General features: G+C 36.9%; 1 protein-coding gene across 9 annotated transcripts in view; it reads right to left on the reverse strand.

Moving 5' to 3' along the window:
* LOC5572048 (F-actin-uncapping protein LRRC16A) overlaps positions 1–17,559 on the reverse strand; it is a 147,385-nt gene that overhangs the window by 92,074 nt on the left and 37,752 nt on the right. For all 9 annotated transcript variants that reach the window (XM_021844262.1, XM_021844257.1, XM_021844260.1 and 6 more), the window contains 3 exons: positions 8,184–8,371; positions 7,806–7,883; positions 5,668–6,554 (listed from right to left, as the gene is read on the reverse strand). In XM_021844262.1, the coding sequence (XP_021699954.1) occupies positions 5,668–6,554; positions 7,806–7,883; positions 8,184–8,371 (1,153 nt within the window). The remainder of the gene's footprint in view (positions 1–5,667; positions 6,555–7,805; positions 7,884–8,183; positions 8,372–17,559) is intronic.

Here is a 17,559-nt window from a genome sequence, read left to right on the forward strand (position 1 = left end):
GTTGGAGCAATTGATCGCGATCCAAACATCGCAGTTACTTTAAAAAAATGTATTGGTATCTTCTGTGCGATTATTCCGGATTGTCCAAGGGGGTGATGCGAATATCCGAAACCCTGACGTATAGTGTCGAAATTTAGCTGTAGCTAAGACTCAAATTCCACACATTTAGCAAAATTTTCTAAGAAATTAAAATTGTAAAACATTGCAGTGTTGTGAAAAACTCAATTTTTCACAACTCACGCTTGAGATTTTTCATACGTGAGTTGTCAATCATGCAACTCAGCAGTAAAAAAATCATGAATGAGTTGGCTCACCTTTTTAACTCATTGTCTCATATTTCCACAGTTTACTCACACACGGCAATAATTTCTTGTTAGTTTGGTAAAGTTATGTTAATCCTTGCTAACGTAAACAACAACATTCGGGTTTCACGAGTTTTTGACGGGTTTTGCGACTGAATCATTTTTTACGGTTTGAGTTGATTGAGTTGATTTTGCATCAAAATCTCAAGCGTGAGATTTGCGAACCAGATCTCTGATGAGTTTGCTCTCACGGGAGAGCGTATTGACTGAAATTTTGAGTGTGAGCCTAACAACACTGAAACATTGCTAATTTTCTGTTAAACTTAGGTTAAAAAACAAACACGGATTACAAAAAAATGAACATTTTTTTAATCTTTCGACACATGACATAATAGATGGTAAACATTTATCGAGATCTCGATAAAAAAATCCCAGATATTGGATTTTTTGAAACCTATTTACCGAACTTGATTTCCAAATTTATGTTTGTAGCAGCATATGTTCAAATGCAAATCAACATACTTAAAACATTGGATAGTCTTGCAACAGAATAATTTGCAGAAACTAAAGCAGACAATTTTATTTATCTGTGATTTTTTCTACTTTTTTTCGTTTTAGTTGTTTTAAAGGGTGTCCCAGAAAGTATGAGCACGACTTCACCATACAGGATGGCCACCAAATTTCGATTTTGGAATTCCCGCTTTTTTCCCGGTATATTTTACATAATTTTCCATCCATTCTTTCCAACGACTTTAATTGACTTTTTCTATATCAATAATCGTTTTTGTGAAAAGCACTGCAACATTTGTTTTTTGCAGTCGGTTTAAAGTTTTTTAGTTGTTTTTTTTTATAGTAATTTGATTGTTTATCAATAGGTCTGTTGGAACAATAAGTTGATTGTTCTAATCTATAAAAAATCTTATTCTGAAAACAATGTCATAGTATAATATTCATCTGAATCGATTTGTCTCGCGTTAGTCAATAATCAATGGAGGTTTGAAGCTATCTATCTTGGAAAAGAGTTGGTTAATTGTGCACATAGAACAGATTCTACTCTTGACACGACAGGGGTTCAAATTGAATGCTATTTGAACCATATCTACCAACAATATGCCCTTTAAGCCAAACTTCTAATTTTCAAGTTCAAGTTTTAAGATCTATAGAACCTGACAACCGTTCGCGTTGAGAATTTGATTGGTTGCATTCTGGTGATTATAAAACTAACAAAATTTCAGCTCAGAGATCTGTTTGCTTCTCTAGATTCGTGCTCTTGAAATTTCGAGGTTTGGCTTTGATTTATAACCTAGGGCTGAAAATCTCCTTAATAAAGCTATAATAATAATTTGATTTATAATCATCTTAAGTGCATCCCAATGCTGAATTTCAGATAATTAGGCCGACAAAAGCCCCACGTGCCTAAGTAAATCATCAAGGTGCCCTAGTAGTTCTTTACCGTAATTGAAATTATTTCAATTCTAAATCCTTTGAATTTTCTTCTCTAAAGCAAACAAGTTCACTCACAATTTTAATAACACCGAAAATTATCATTTTGATACCCACCCACCCTCTCGTAATGCTTTATGCATCGATATCCTACACATTTTATATGAGCTGAAACAGCTTGATCGTTATTAAAATCGTAAAAATCTTTTATAAATAAAGGCTTCTTTTCAAGATTAGTTGTGGTATTCAGCAATTAAGGAAGAGTGCTAAACCAATCTACAATAAGTAATTAAAATTTGATTCAAAACGTCGAGTAAAACAGTTAGCGAAAAGTTCAAAAATATTAGCCCTGATAGTGCGAGAACAATAATTCAAAAAAATATTTCGAAACATTGCTAAGAAAAAAGTTAAACATTTTTAAGAAATATGGTGTAGAAGAGTAGTTAAATCATTAAGATTTGAAAGATATTTGTTCAAAATTGCGGATACCTCATGGCAATAGCATTAAACATAACTATTTTCTATAACTTGGAGGTAGGTTTGTAGATTACAGCTTGAAGATGTTCGTTCAAAACGATTTTCCCGGTGATCTTCTCAGATTCCCGGTTTTTACCGGTGGATCCAAATTCCCGTCTTTTTCCCGCTTTTCCCGTTTTTCCCGGTTCGGTGGCCACCCTGACCATACTGCCATTCGGAGACTAGTGCCGATAAAAAAATGATTTTCTCACATTTCATTCTTGCACTTATAAAAGAGCGGATTATTAATTATGGGCAATTTTTTCGCTACCTGTTTGTTGATAGTATTACATTTCTGGAACTTTCTCTTATCAGTTTTGCACAAATCGCGTTATATTTGAGCGACTTTGTTATGCTATGCTAGGTTATAAATTACGTACAATAAAAATCTGAAAAAATATATTTATCATTGCGATAAATAATCAGACTATCACTTATTTTGTAGGAAATTATAAAGTTTAGTATATGAAATTTGAAAAGAAATTAAAAATCCGGTTTCAGTTGTGGTCGATTTTAGAAAGCGTCAGAACTAAGTCCTTGTAGTTTTGCTGCCTATCCAAAAGTATCCAGCTTTTTACGCGAGATTGCCATAAAATGTTGAATCACCCTACATGACGTTTCTTGCCTGCTCTATAATTTTTATGGTTACATCTCAGCAAACTGTGACAAGATGGAAAATTTATGAAAACAGGAAAATGTCAAACGACGTTCAAAACATTATCCAACCTTGACTAAGTTTAATTTATTTTTACTGTATAATTTATTATTTTTAAAACTAATACTTCATTTTCAGCAGTGGAAGAGCTATTTATTATAGATTGTGAGTTCCATCATGTATTGATTCATGGCCAATACCTGGATTTGTCTGTTAAACTTGAAGAATTTTTTCACATCTCTCTATCTGAATGCTGTACCCTGCCAGCGTTCACGCATTTCTACATGAAACAGCCGAAATAAGATTCTTTAGTTTATCAATGACTAGGTTTAAATATTTAATTATTTCATTCGTGTGGATGTTGTCACTGTAATCATATTATGCATAAGATAGAAATTAGAAAAAATCTGTCTTGGACTCACGACTTCAAAGCCGCCGTTTCCACATTGCCAACCTTTAACTCATAGAATAAAATGATGACCTAGTTGGGTGCCAAGTAATCAATAAATATTCAAAACACAATCCTTAGAAATTTGACCTAACATTAGCGTGCTGCTTGTTACAAATATGAAAGTTTTTGAGATTGGCAGTTAGGTTGATCAAAACGTCTGACTAGTAAAATATACTGTATTGAGAGCACCTGGGAGGGAGGCACCGATACTACACACTAAATATGACACAAAGTTATTTCAAACTGCAAGAAAACTCCCACTTGCCGACGACAATCAAGGCAGGCTTAGTGAAAATCGCTAGTTTTCAGTTGTTGTGTACCTTCGATCCTTCTGGACAAACATTGAAAAAGGGCCACAGTTTTCTATGCGTTTAATTTTCAGTTTTAATGAAAACAGTAAAAAGAGCCTCATTCCAATACGTTATATTCAATTAGAATAAACGGTGCTCTCGTGACGTTACTTTTGAATGTGCATGAATTGATTCTTATTCGATTTTTGCTACCGTTGATGAAATGCAAAAATATGCTTTGGCTAATTACGCGCTTTTTTAATGTTTGTCCATTGCTTAAGATCCGGGCTCACAGTGACAGTTCGTGACAGCAAAATCTCGGCTCACTGTGACGTAGAGAAATTTTGTATTGGTTTCTCCCTCCCAGGAGAGCACTATGCTAAATTCCATTGTCCAGTGGTAAGCAATAAATTGCTGTATTATAATAGTTTGCTTCCAACTTCTATTTTATAAACCAAATTTACTCCTCCTACATAACTGATTTCGTATGGTAGACATGCAGCGGCACTTCATAGGAAAGCTGTCCTAGAATCGATATGATTTCTTCTTTCATGAGTTTTTCCTAGTGTTGTCCTTTCACCACTTGAATTTAATAATTGTTTTGCATTAATGTTCCTAAAACAAAAAAATATTATTAAATGAAGAAAAATATGAAATCCTGAAAATACTCTGGGCCATGAATACAAGGTTGATGAAAAAATTGACAGTTAAATCAATAATCTCAGGTAACAGCCTACTAAGACACTGCTATAAAATCGGAAGGCAAGAAATGTCAAATATGAATTATCCCTCGTTATTTTATAGCGAGCGCAAAAAGCTGGATAGATATTTGACATAAGTAAATTTAAAATGATTTTTTTTATTTATATTGAAAATACCTGAAAACCTATGATTTAGTGAAGTTATCTTATGTGGAGAGAAAAACTATCAATTTTGTAGAATTCTACCATTTTGTCAAATGTTCTCTAGCAAAGCCAAATGAAATTTTAAACAAATATTCTTGCGGAACATCTTACAAGGGAAGGTCACGATGGTGTTACACGGGGTTTTCAACCGAACTATTTTTGTTAGATTCTACATGTCAAAATATGAAAAACCCCAAAGCCTTTCGGGTGATGGACCTGTGGGGGCTCAAAAGGGGAAATTTTGTACGTATATTATATTATTAAGCTAATTGGAAATTTGACAAACATATTTTTTTTAGTATTTATTGTGATGGTAGAGAACAGAATTGACATTAATGTATGTTTAAAATGTATTTTTTCCATGGCGCAATCGGGATGGGTTTCTTATTGGTATACTATTTTAATAAAACCAAATTTGTTTTGGTGTCCATATTCCATGTTAGTTATGCCAATGGCATAAAAATACATTATAAACATACATTAATGTCAGTTCTGTTCATTACTATCGTACTAAACACTGAGAAAAAGCTTTTTGACAAATTTTCAATCGACTCAATAATATTATATTCGTACAAAAGCGACCCTTTCAGAGCCCCTCCTGGCTACACCACTGGTCCATCACCCGAAAGGCTTTGGGGTTTTTCATATTTCGACATGTAGAATCTAACAAAAATAGTCAGGTTGAAAACCCCGTGTAACACCATCGTGATCTTCCCTTGTTGGATACATACAATGTACTTGAACTCACCACATCGAAAGATATTGAATTACTAGTTATGTTCCAACAAAACACAAAAGTAGGGTCTGTGCTGGCTAGATACGAATTGATTTTCTAAAGTCAAAAATTTCAATGTAAAAGTTTATTTTATCAAACAAAATTTTTACAGGCAGCATTTAGAATGCCCAAAGGTAAAACACAAAAATATAAAAAAAAATATTTGTTTGGAAAAATATTGCGATTCTTGTTATCAAAGTCGTGCCCATACTTTCTGGGACACCCTATAAACATGACGTTGCGATCAAATGGTAATATGTCACGGTATGAGCAATAAAAGTTTTTGGTCGTCAAACCTGTTGTGTAAAATGGGAGCAGAACATATGTTACCTGAATCCGTGACCGTTGGCTCGCCTTGATCCGTTGCCATTGCGAGACAGCAATTCTTGCATTTTTCGCATAAGAGTGTCCGTTCGTTCAGGATGCTGTTTTAAACATGGCGCAATGTCAAACACGGGAAATGGAATGTTTCGCATCGCAAAGTTATGCTCTAAAGCATAGACTATATCAGCGTATCCTTGTAATGTTATACTATTACGATCTATGCATATTTTGTTTAGTCTACTATTTATTTGGAGCGCCTTCGCTAAAAGGCGAGCACCGATATCGCCCATCAGGTTTCCAGTAATATCTAAAACTTGTAGGCTTTGATTGCTTCCGAGTGCATTTATAAAATTGTGTAAATCATTTTTTAATTTGTTCTCTGACAGAACTAACTCTTGCAACTGGAAATCATCCTTTTGTATTAAATTTACTAGAGCTTCCATAACACTAGAAATATGTTTTACTTTCATTCCATTGAAACATCTACTCATGTAAAGCACCTTTATCGATGGATTCTTTCCTATGGCAGTGAGTACGGAAGCCATCTCGAAATCGAGATTATTATCACTTATATCTAAGCTGGAAAGAACTCGTACACCATGAATACATGATTCTAGCACATGTGCGCCTTGTGAGCTCAAAGAGTTACTACTCAGGTCTAAATATAAACCAGCGGTTGATTCATTACAAGCAAGTCCCAACAAAAGATGTTTTAGAGCTTCTAACGGCAGTTTGCAATTGGAAATGTTAAGGTGTTTCATATTTAGGCTGCTAGTAAAGAATTGTTTGAACGAAGGTGGGATTTCTTTTCCTTTTTTTGTGCTAAAAAAGTTGTGCGCCACGTTTAAATGTAAAAGATGAGTTGAGCATCCGCGTAGTAAAGCACCAAATAACTGGAATGAAAATGAGAAAACGAAAAAAATATTAGTAGACTACTCAAATATTCAACAAAAATTGCGATTTTTTGGAAGCCAAAGTAAGAACTTATTTAAAACCAACCACTGTTATAATTTGCCTTTCTTTTAATTTGTATTAGAAAAAATGCATCGATTTGCCACTATTTTCCCGTTAGGCTAAATGCCGTTAGGCCGAATGTCGTTAGGCCGAAGGTCATTAGGCCGAATTTCGTTAGGCCGAAAGAGTCGTTAGGACGAAAGAGTTATTAGGCCGAACATAGCCGATAGTTCTAATGAACCGTAATATTGAATCGGTTACTAACATGGATAGGTTAGGATAATTTACATTACCTAGAAGCCCAAAATATTCGCTGTGAAATATAACTAGATAGAACAGTCTTTGATTAGAAAAAAGGAAAAAACACTAATGAATGTGTTAGCCTTTGAAATAGAAGTAAATGATTAAAATTTTATTTCGGCCTAACGATCCTCTCGGTCTAACGACCCTTTCGGCCATACGGACCCAGAGTACCGTAGCGGTAAGCGCGCAGCTGTCAAGCTGAGGGTCGCGGGTTCAAATCTCACAGGTCGAGCATCTTACCCGTTACACGATGTACACATACAAAAATGGACAGTTGTCAAAGAAAACTTTCAGTTAATAATTGTGGAACTTCCCATGAGAACATTAGTCTGAGAAGCAGGCTCTGTCCCAATTGGGACATAACTCCCATAAAGACGAAGCAGTGTTGTCCAAATAGAAGATAGTAAAAAAACTGAGAAAAATTGTGCGCACTTTGTCAGGCTTACATGGCTACCATCAGTGCAAAATGGATTTTTCATATAGAAATGCAATCTTTTTCGCACGGATATCGTTTAACTACATCAACAACCTTCAAATGAAGCCGCCTGACATTATTTTCAATGGTTAAAATAATTCTCTATATAAGAAACACAAGACCCTGTGAGCGGCTATTGGATCAGTAGGAATTTTTGTGTTTCCCAATAGCCGCTTATGTACAAAGTTAACCAATAATTTAAATAAATTTTGATTTTAGTATGTAGCCATTTTTATTGTTGTTGTAGATATGGTTTAACCATAAAAAATATTAAGATAAATGACAAAATTCGAAATAATGCATATTTTAGAATGTTCGTAAAGAAATTTGTTTACCGTGAGCGGAAATAGGAACACTTAGATGCAGACTGTAAATAGAGTGACTGTAGAGGTAACTATAACATATAACTTACACTTTCAAGTATTGTATCTGTTTTGGAAATGTCTAGGTATTCTATGACATTTGGTTGCGCCAAAAAGTTGTATAAGTTCTGTAAGGAAAAAATATTGTATTATTTGGTACAAATTAGGCCGATACAAATATTTTGTTGACTTTTTGTCCCTATGCCATTAGACTGGTCGAGAAGAGGTGGGGATAATAAATAAAATATAAGCAATAAATTTGTATAAAATATTAAAGCATGTTAGATTTAAAAAGAGTTTTTCAATATATCTTTCGTTTTCAACAAATATTTTCGAACTGCTCCATGCTGTCAAAATCGATACTAACAGGAGATCAGAGACAAAAAATCAATAATAAATTTGTATCAGCCCTACATAAAACAACATACATTGACATCATCTTTTAGATTGTTACCACTCAAATCAAGATAAACCAGTGAATTGGAAACACTTTGATTTAATAGAAGCGATTGTGATATCTGATTAACACCTTTAGAAGTTAACCCACAGTGTGATAGTGATAGTTTTGATACACCTTTCGAAATTTTTGCGATGGGACCTGCAAAATGTGCAGCACCTGAAAGGACAAGAATCTAGTTACATTTTTTTCGGAAATATGCCATGCGCCCTTGCCAAAAATAAATCGAGGATGAAAATATCGATCTAGAACCGTAAAATCATTGTTCGGTCGGGAAAAATCGTATTTCGGTGGACTGTATTGTCGGGACTTCCAGAGTACGGTTCCCATCGGGCGGAATTTCGGGTTTCCTTTCGGATCGCGGTCGGAAATAAATCGGAGTGGGAATTAACTTATCTAAAACTTAACTTTATTGGAACATGCACGAACGCGTCGCGATGCTGCCTGCTCGGTTGGCGGGTGAACTAGTAATGGCGTTCGCATTCGCTTTTCCCTCGCTTTATTTCTTCCGTTCTATTCGTTTTCGCGCGTTTCTCTCCTTCCTTTCCAAACGCACATCGTTGCGTTCAGCATTGGGCGATGCGAGTCGGCGCTGCTACATTGAACGCTTTTCGTTTGGAACAATGGTGTTTTATTGCTGGTACGCTGATCATAAGTACTGTGCAAAAGTATAGGACAAGAAACGGTCAAGGAATGATTCCGCTACCGAAATTACTTGAGCTGTACGCTACTGAGAAGTAGAGCTGATTTCATAACGACGGTAACGCCTGCCGTACAAATCAAATGGAGTTGTCACTTTTCCTTTCCGCTCTGTTATTCCGCAAGTAAAAGTGACACTTCGCTCATACTGAATCAGCTGTCAAAATTACTTTAGTAAAAAAGATAAATTTCACTTGAGCGCTTTACGTTTCAGGTGCATACTACGCATAACAATAGAGTTAATAAACTATATATAGAGGAAGAATGTCGCTGTCCGAACATCTTTTGCTGGTGGAGATAGGCGGGGCTATAAATGTCAACGCGAAAATGTATGCAGTATCCGACATGTTTTCGAGCGAGAACAAAGGGAACACTAGCGACATTCGTCCTCTATAGTTTGCTATCTCTATTTGCATAACCCATCAATGCATCCCTAAATGAAACTGAGTTACGTTCGTCAACATGCCCTGCCGGATTATGCTTTCTTTTAGAAAGTGTATTTGGGAACCTGTGTATTAGTTTATTCTGCATTTTTGTTCGTACTTAAGATTTTTTAGCGTATGTATCTTCTTTAGTAATAGTTAGTTACTTGATTCATTCGTTTGAAGTTTATTGCAACCATTGTTATAACCCCACCTTTCAATTAGATCACAGAGATCCGTTGAAACAATTACGAATAAAGTACAAAGTATTCTCACAATTAGCGACGGTACTATCGAGAAGTTGGCGGAAATAATGATGGATTCTCAACAAACAATTTTCCGTTGCTGCAAGTAACAGCACAGACGATATTGTCGCACTGCCACCAAACCGGACACCACTCATTGTGACGTGCCACAACTCGCCGCGTTTTGAAATCAACTTTCGAACATGGTGCTGCATTCTTAAGATTTTTATAAACACAGCGCACTATTTACATATTAATCGCGATGCTCGAAGATCGAAAAGCTTGTCAACATGGGGAGACGAAATTTGTTGGTTCCACAGGAAATACGGTGGCCGTGCACTAAAGTGCCATGAACAACCAAAAAATAGCTCAGCGTTCACCACAATCGGCGGAGGTGGACGCGCTATCAAAAGTCGCCGAATATTGTTTGACCGCACGAGTAATACCAGATTCCTGATCGACACTGCCCAATGAACCACGTATCGTATGACAATGTGCGGTAAAAATCACATGTACGAATTGCAACATGCCCTGCCCAGAATATCCTTCCAGCTTTAGCTACCTTCAGGATACTGGGTGCGTCGTAGAGTTGGGCGAGCTCGTGATTCATCCTTCGCCGCCACACGCCGTTCTCCTGCACCCCGCCGAAGATCGTCCTTAGCACTCGGCGTTCGAAAACCCTAAGAGCTTGCAAGTCCTCCTCGAACATAGTCCACGTCTCAATTCCAGTAGATGACTACCTGTCTTATGAGCGTTTTGTACATCGTGCATTTAGTGCGGGGTGAATATTTCTCGACCGCAGTTTCTTCTTGAGCCCATAGTAGGCACGACTTCCACTGATGATGCGCCTTCGTATTTCCCGACTAACATTGTTGTCAGCCGTCCGAGGTAGACGAACTCGTCCACCACCTCGAAGGCATCCCCGTCTATCGTGACACTGCTTCCTAGGCGGGCCCTGTCGCGCTCAATTCCGCCTACCAGCATGTATTTTGTTTTCGACGCATTCACCATCAGCCCGACTCTTGTTGCTTCGCGTTTCAGGCGGGTGAACAAATCTGCCACCGTTTTCTCCCAATAATATTGTCGCGCGCCCACCAAATCGGAACGCGCGTGTGGGACACGCGACGTGTGACTCGTTCCCAACATAACTGTCATAATGACATGTGTGGCGCTGCATTCTTACGATGTTTATGAACACAGCGCACGTCGCGACGTTTGGAGATTGAGAACAAATATATTAAAAAAATGTTTGTCCTTATTTCTGTCGGATCCATAATATCCATGTCGTCCGTGAAGCAAACAAATTGTCTGGATCTCGTGAAAATCGTACCTCGACTGTTAAGTCCGGCTCTCCGCATGACACCTTCAAGCGCAATATTGAAACATGCATTCGTATTGTCAAATAATCGCTCAGTTACATTTTGTTTCAGTTCGGAACATAAACCACTGCGACCATTATTTGATCTATTGTAGTATATTCCGTGTCCTTTATTTAGTGCCTTTCGTGTAATCTTATCACTATTGAGAAGTGATAAAGTATTCGGTTTTCTTACAGTTGTAACTCTTAAGTTGATCGCAGGAAAGGATTCTAATTGAAAGGTTTCGCTATTTATACCCTTTGGTGGGTACACTCTCCACAGGCCCGCCCCTTTATCAGTCAAAATCGGATCCCTTGATGAAGCCAGAAAATGACACCGATATTGTCCATGCATCAGAATCCTAGTCCTCACTTCTTCAAACTAGAGAACTAAATAAATAAAAGATTAGAAAACAAATTGTTGTATTCGACTCATTTTTTCCTTGTTTCAAGATCATTCTCGGCAACTGGGAAAACCGAGACTTGTCAATTTCAACAAGGTTTAAAAATGTAACAAGGACCAAATGTTCCTTTGATTACTATAATCCCAGTGAACCACGTATTGTATAAGAATGTGCATCCAAAATCACATATTCGTACGTCAGAAATCAGAATCGCACAACATGCCTGATAAAGCGTTATCAATGTCAACGCAAATTGTATATAAATCCCCAGTCCGATTCATAAACGACAATCTGTGTTGACAGCAAAAAATGTGGTTAATAATGCAACATAGAATCGCGTTAAGTTGTATAAACTGACAGATAACATATGAATCCAGAAAGCATCATATGAAATCGCAATAACTTAGCAAAAATTGCCACCCAAACTTGGTATCTGCTAACGATGGGCCTCAAAGAACAACAAAGCAAGTGCCGCTGTACATGAAACATGCAATAATATTGGCAAATGATCAATCATTTGAGATGTATCCCTTGGTGGTACAGTGGTAAGGTGTCCGATTACTAATCCAAAGGTCCCGCGTTCGAGGCTTGCTGAAAACTTTTTTTTATTTTCATCCAAATTTTGTGGCATCGTATATCTGATCGCAGAAAGTCTGAAAAAGTCGTGCTAAGTACGCATATAGCCTCCACTTTGGTAGGTATATAGCCTTTTCGTGCATTCTATACGATTGAATTAATTCATATAGAATGATGTATAACAAAAGTTATACCAACCAAAATGTTGACCTGTCCTTTCGTTTGAAGCAGTCATGGCTAGGGTTCACAGGTAGATATTTACTCCAGAACGCACCACAAAAAGGTGATCTACCCGCTTTATGGGCTCATTTACCATGTATCATTTGATGGTTTAGCAGTAAAGTATTGGATTTTGAACCAAAGGTGCGTGTTCGAGACTTGGTGGCAACTCATTTTTTTTCTCAAATTTTGTGGCATCGTTTTTGCTGACCACGGAAAGTCTGACAAAAATCGGGCGAAGTGCGTATATGGCCTACACTTTGGTATGTTATAGCCTTACCATGCATTTTATATGAGTGAATTGATTCATATAGAATGATGTATAGCAAAAATTATACCAACCAAAATGAGGACTTGGTGGCTCAGATGTCTCAATCATTTCGACCAAACACAGACAGAACGAAAGGTGCATCGAGTTGCAGCAAATGGTTCGCGTATCAAGGTGTATGGCAAGAGAATAGTGGCGATCGGTTTTTCTGGTCGCAGACGTTTGTATGGCTATCATTGGAACCAATTTTCTTGTTGCTTTCAGCATGATTGTTGATTTGAAGCATCGTCGTTTTATCGATGGTGTTACGAAACTCAAATTTCTTGGGGAACAACAGAAGAAGCTATTCATAGTGTAGCAGATGCTGCTATGGATCATCCATTTCGTGATTTCAATGAATTCCGTGAATTCATGCTTCCGACAAGAATCAAAACGACGATTAACCATGACATTACGCACCACATTAAAACAGGAGGGCAGTAAACAGCCAGCATGTGTCGTCAGCTAGCACCGGCAAGCTGAAAGCCGCCATAATTAGTTTCAGGTTATGAGCGAGTTAGGAATAGCCACCCTTCTAGCAGCAGTTGGGCCAGCCCTCTACATTGTGTGCAGAAGAAGAACGCTATAGTATAAGAACAGGCGGGCGGAGAGCAATGCGATGTAACTCGATCAAAATTCTAGGTTGGAGAACAGCTTAGCTTAGCTTGGCTTAGACTGACTACACATATCAATGGTTGCTATTCCGTGATTGACCGAAGTCAGTTAAAATGCACAAAGAATCAACTAGAAGTTCGGCTGGGATTGGCCATAATCTTCTTCAGTGTGCATAATTCAGTGCCTCTATTTATACAGGGTCAATAACGGCGCCGGCCACGTCAGGTGGGATTGGGGGAAGGCCCCTGTAACATTGCTTAAGTCGGCTAGGAGAAGCAGTTTGCCTAGGCTACTTCTGCTACATCTATTGTGCTATATAACCTCCTATGAAATATACGGTAGCATTGGAAAAAACAGTAGTGATTGAGGCTTGTTCACCATGCTGAACTAAATAAAGAATGGTTAAACGAGAAATCCTCAACGCAAGTGTATAAATTTGAATAAGTTCTCTGCTTATACGACCAACCAGCTGATGTTTCGTGGTGTGGATGGCACACATCAGCAACAGGTATTGGATCACACGGCTGAAGTCGAAATCTGGAAGTGTAGCTCAAGTTTGAAACCTTGAGCGATTTCACAAGCCAAACGCTCGATTTGCCTAATAATAGTGGTAATGGTACCTAACGGGCTTGATTCTTGACTGCACCACAGATGATGAGTTTATCACGAGCCGAAATCTGGAAGCGCAGGTCAGTCTAGAAATCTTGAGCGATTTCATAAACCAGACGCTGATCAACAGCTCAGCAGGCTTCTGGCTACGAGGTGCTCCTCGCTAAGCAGGTTCGGATGAGCTCTTACCAGCTCGAAATCGAAAATGGAATGAAACCGAATCCGGTGAAGGAAGCATCTTTTAAACCCTTAGGTTAGCAGATGATGCTCCTCCCTATTGTGCTCTTCTCTTTCTAGTCGACCAATCTGGAAAATGGGTATGTGCCAATAATGAGTTGGGCTTAGAATTACTTGAAAACCGCGGAAAATGATAATGCGTGAGAAATTGGTCGAACATGAATAGTTAGAATGGTTGACATTTACTAAATATTCAATAGTTCGCTATTGATAATCAATAGCTTTCTTTAATATGAAGGTAAATTTCTGATCCATGAGTGCCAAAATTATGAAAATTGTTCAATGTGAATTTCTTTTCAAAAGCATTCTAAACACGGAGAACAAAATATAGTGTTCGTAATCATTTTTCCGGTCAAGTTAACTATATTCTAAGGTTAATCTAGAGATAACTATAAATATAGTTGACTGGACAGTAGGGGGAGATCCCCCAGTGCCGGACAGCACCCAATTGAGACAGAAACATTGAGAAATCATGGTCCAATCAAGATGGTGTATTAGTAGAAAAGAAAGCTATTATGTAGACTAATGTTTGCGTAGAATAACACATCCTTGAAATATGCATGCCTTTTTAAAAAAGTAGAAAAGTTTGAAAATCTTCAAAAAATTGACGTACTTTCTTAATTTTGAGCCTTTTTAGTAATTATTTTGAATATGAAAAAATACTTTGGATCACACAAGCTTGATCGAAAATAATTCTAATTTGATAGTATGAATGTATTTTGTACCATAATTGAACTAAATATGGACAAATTACTATTTTCGTTAAGCACCTCTTGTCTCTCAGTTTCGGACAGCTTTATTTGTTATATGATATCTTTGTAATTATTGCGTCAGTGTCTCAAAATACTTTCATTTTTTATGGGTTCCGACGATCATGGTATCAAACATGCAATAAAATTAAGAAGAATGAACATTCAGAACAACATCGTAAAATGTGCTATTTTTCATCATATATGGAAGAGGTTTTTGATAGGCAACTTGCAAACTAAGAAAAACTCAAATTATTCTTGTAAATGTTGCAAATGCATTGAATTGAAATTATAAACTATTACTATAGTGTACACATTCAATGATGTTCAAATTTGCAGAATTCGAGGCATTTCCAGATCGTGTCCGGTATTGGGTGCCACCTTTCAAGATCGATCAATTTGGTACTAAAATACACCATCAAAATGCATTTTCAAAATTCATATTTATATTTTCAAATTTATTTTTGTACACTATAAAAATGATAATATTTATCATAAATGGGTAACACGAGCCCATAAAATCAATAGTTTTCGAATTATAAGTTTAGTGGCTTAAGTGTACGGTACTGGGGGATCTCCCCCTATATTGTTCAAATCAACTATACCGTATAGTTGTTAACAACTATATTTTTTATTGAATTTACATACGCCAAACGTCAAAATTCAACTATAATATAATATAATTCAACTATAATAATAACTCAAAGTAAATTTAATTGAGTTTATAATATGTTGCAATGTTTACTCAGCATTTTGTTCTGCTTTATCAACATATCTGAAAAGATTCGCTGCTGCTTTATCGATCTAAAAAAAAATGCAGCAATCAAAATAAATTGCGCGTCGGCAAACTTGGGGACCACGTGAGTGAGAGGTGGTCATCTTATCAACTACACTAATCCTTACAAGTTAAAAGTAAGTAGATTTGTGAGCATGACTTGAAGTCTAGGGATGTGAATGTTTTCGGATAGTGGTAATTATCCAAGTTATAATTGATATAGGTATAAATGGATAGCTGAATCAATGAAGTGTCTGTATTAGATTTGACGTTAATTTAGTATTGGCGTAAGTTAATTTTACTTCGAAACAACTAACTGTGCGTAAGTAAAAGTAATTAACGAGATAGTAATCTCAACATAAAGAAATTCTTCTGCGTGAACATGTCGCAATTTTGTTACATGTGATCATTTTCGTAATCGAAGTGTTCTCATAAAATATGGCAAATCAAAGACACTGTCGGAAATTCCACTCTAGTTTACAATCGTTGTGAAATGTTGAGCACTCACCCCGACGGCACTGCAGCAGCGTCTACGAGTAGTCTCATATTGTCGTACCATCAATTATTCATGACAAATTAAATTTTGTACGAAGCTGCGAGATTTATTGAGAAATAAGATGTAATAAGGTCGACAATATTATCTTTCAATTCTTTTCCACACATTTCATGGCCCTGACAAAGGGCCGATGGCTTTCTTAGCCTCGATGCGGTCACAGATAAATAGCACTGCGGGATGTTATCAGTTGAATGCTATGGTCAAACGGGGAATCCTCATCGCAAATGTATAATTCTGAGCAAATTATTTGCTTATCCGACGAACCTGCTGAATGTTCCGTGACGTGGATGGTGGTCTTCCGACGACACAAATTGGATTGTGACGCGGGACGCGGGTGCAAACGCAAAGCGAGAATGACTCGCCTGACCGTGTTCACAGTCCGACCGCAAAAAGAAGACTGAGGGAAGAAGCAGGGACCCGTTTACTTTTATAGTGGGAAGCGATACCGTCGAAAAATGCTCGAACGTGATTGGTTGGATAAGAAAGGGGTCAACATTTATCAAAGTTTCAATAGTTTAACAACAAAATTCACTTATCGGAAGTATTACATTTCTGATTGAATGGTACTAAAATCATAATAATTGGTTCATAAACAAGTGAGTTATTAACGTTCAAAATCTCCCCTAATTTCGTTACATGTCTCATTTTCCGTACTTTTAAAGTGCATCCCAATATAGAAAACAAAGACGTAGTCCTATGTCAAAAACAATGTTAAACAAATTTCTTTTGCTTGAAGAGACTTTTTTAAGTGCGTTACCATCAATAAATATGTAAATATGTATTGTGCTTTGCTTTGATAAATGGATTATTGGGAAAGTTGTGTATCGCACTTCGAAGATCACCAAGCAGTGGTTCCAAATATGTTTCTAAGCAAATTGATCCATACCCAAAGTTCTTCAAATGTACATTTACGCGACAAATTATACTGGATTTTCTATCCAAATGCAGATTTGCACTTGAGGGCATCATTGCCACATTTAATTATAATCGAACAAGCCTATTTCAAATGGCTGACATACTTTTACAAATGTTTTACAAGCAAGTTTTCGTGAAACAAATAAAACAAACAAACTAGCAACCCTGCTGAGAGCACACGCTTTTGATAAAACGTGAACAATTTTCGTTGGCGCGAAACCGATTCACTGCCTTTTTTTCCCCGCCAACGGCGAAAACAAAGGGTTTGACGTTTCCGCAATTATGAACCCGCCCGCACTTCTGAAGTGCGGGGTCCAATAAGGTGGGAACTGCCCAATAATAATTCATATACTTCTTTGAAAATGATTAAATAAATACATCACATTTTTGTATTACAAAAGCGTTTAAAGAAAGCACATCTGAAAAAATACGATGAAGCCATAGAGTACTCTATGTTCCTGGTGGTGCATCAGAGAAACCAACTCATATTTGATTTTATGTTACCTTGGACATAGTCATAGTGCAAAACAAGGTTTTGTTCAACGATTTTGTATGTACATTTTTTTAATCATATAATAGGCGGGATAGGGTTAATTATTCGAATTATCAAAAAATGAGCTGTTTTTCAATTTTTTTAGCTTGCTGGCTTACAAGGAGTCCCC

Source organism: Aedes aegypti, chromosome 2, assembly GCF_002204515.2.
Source record: "Aedes aegypti strain LVP_AGWG chromosome 2, AaegL5.0 Primary Assembly, whole genome shotgun sequence".
Classification (NCBI taxonomy): domain Eukaryota; kingdom Metazoa; phylum Arthropoda; class Insecta; order Diptera; family Culicidae; genus Aedes; species Aedes aegypti.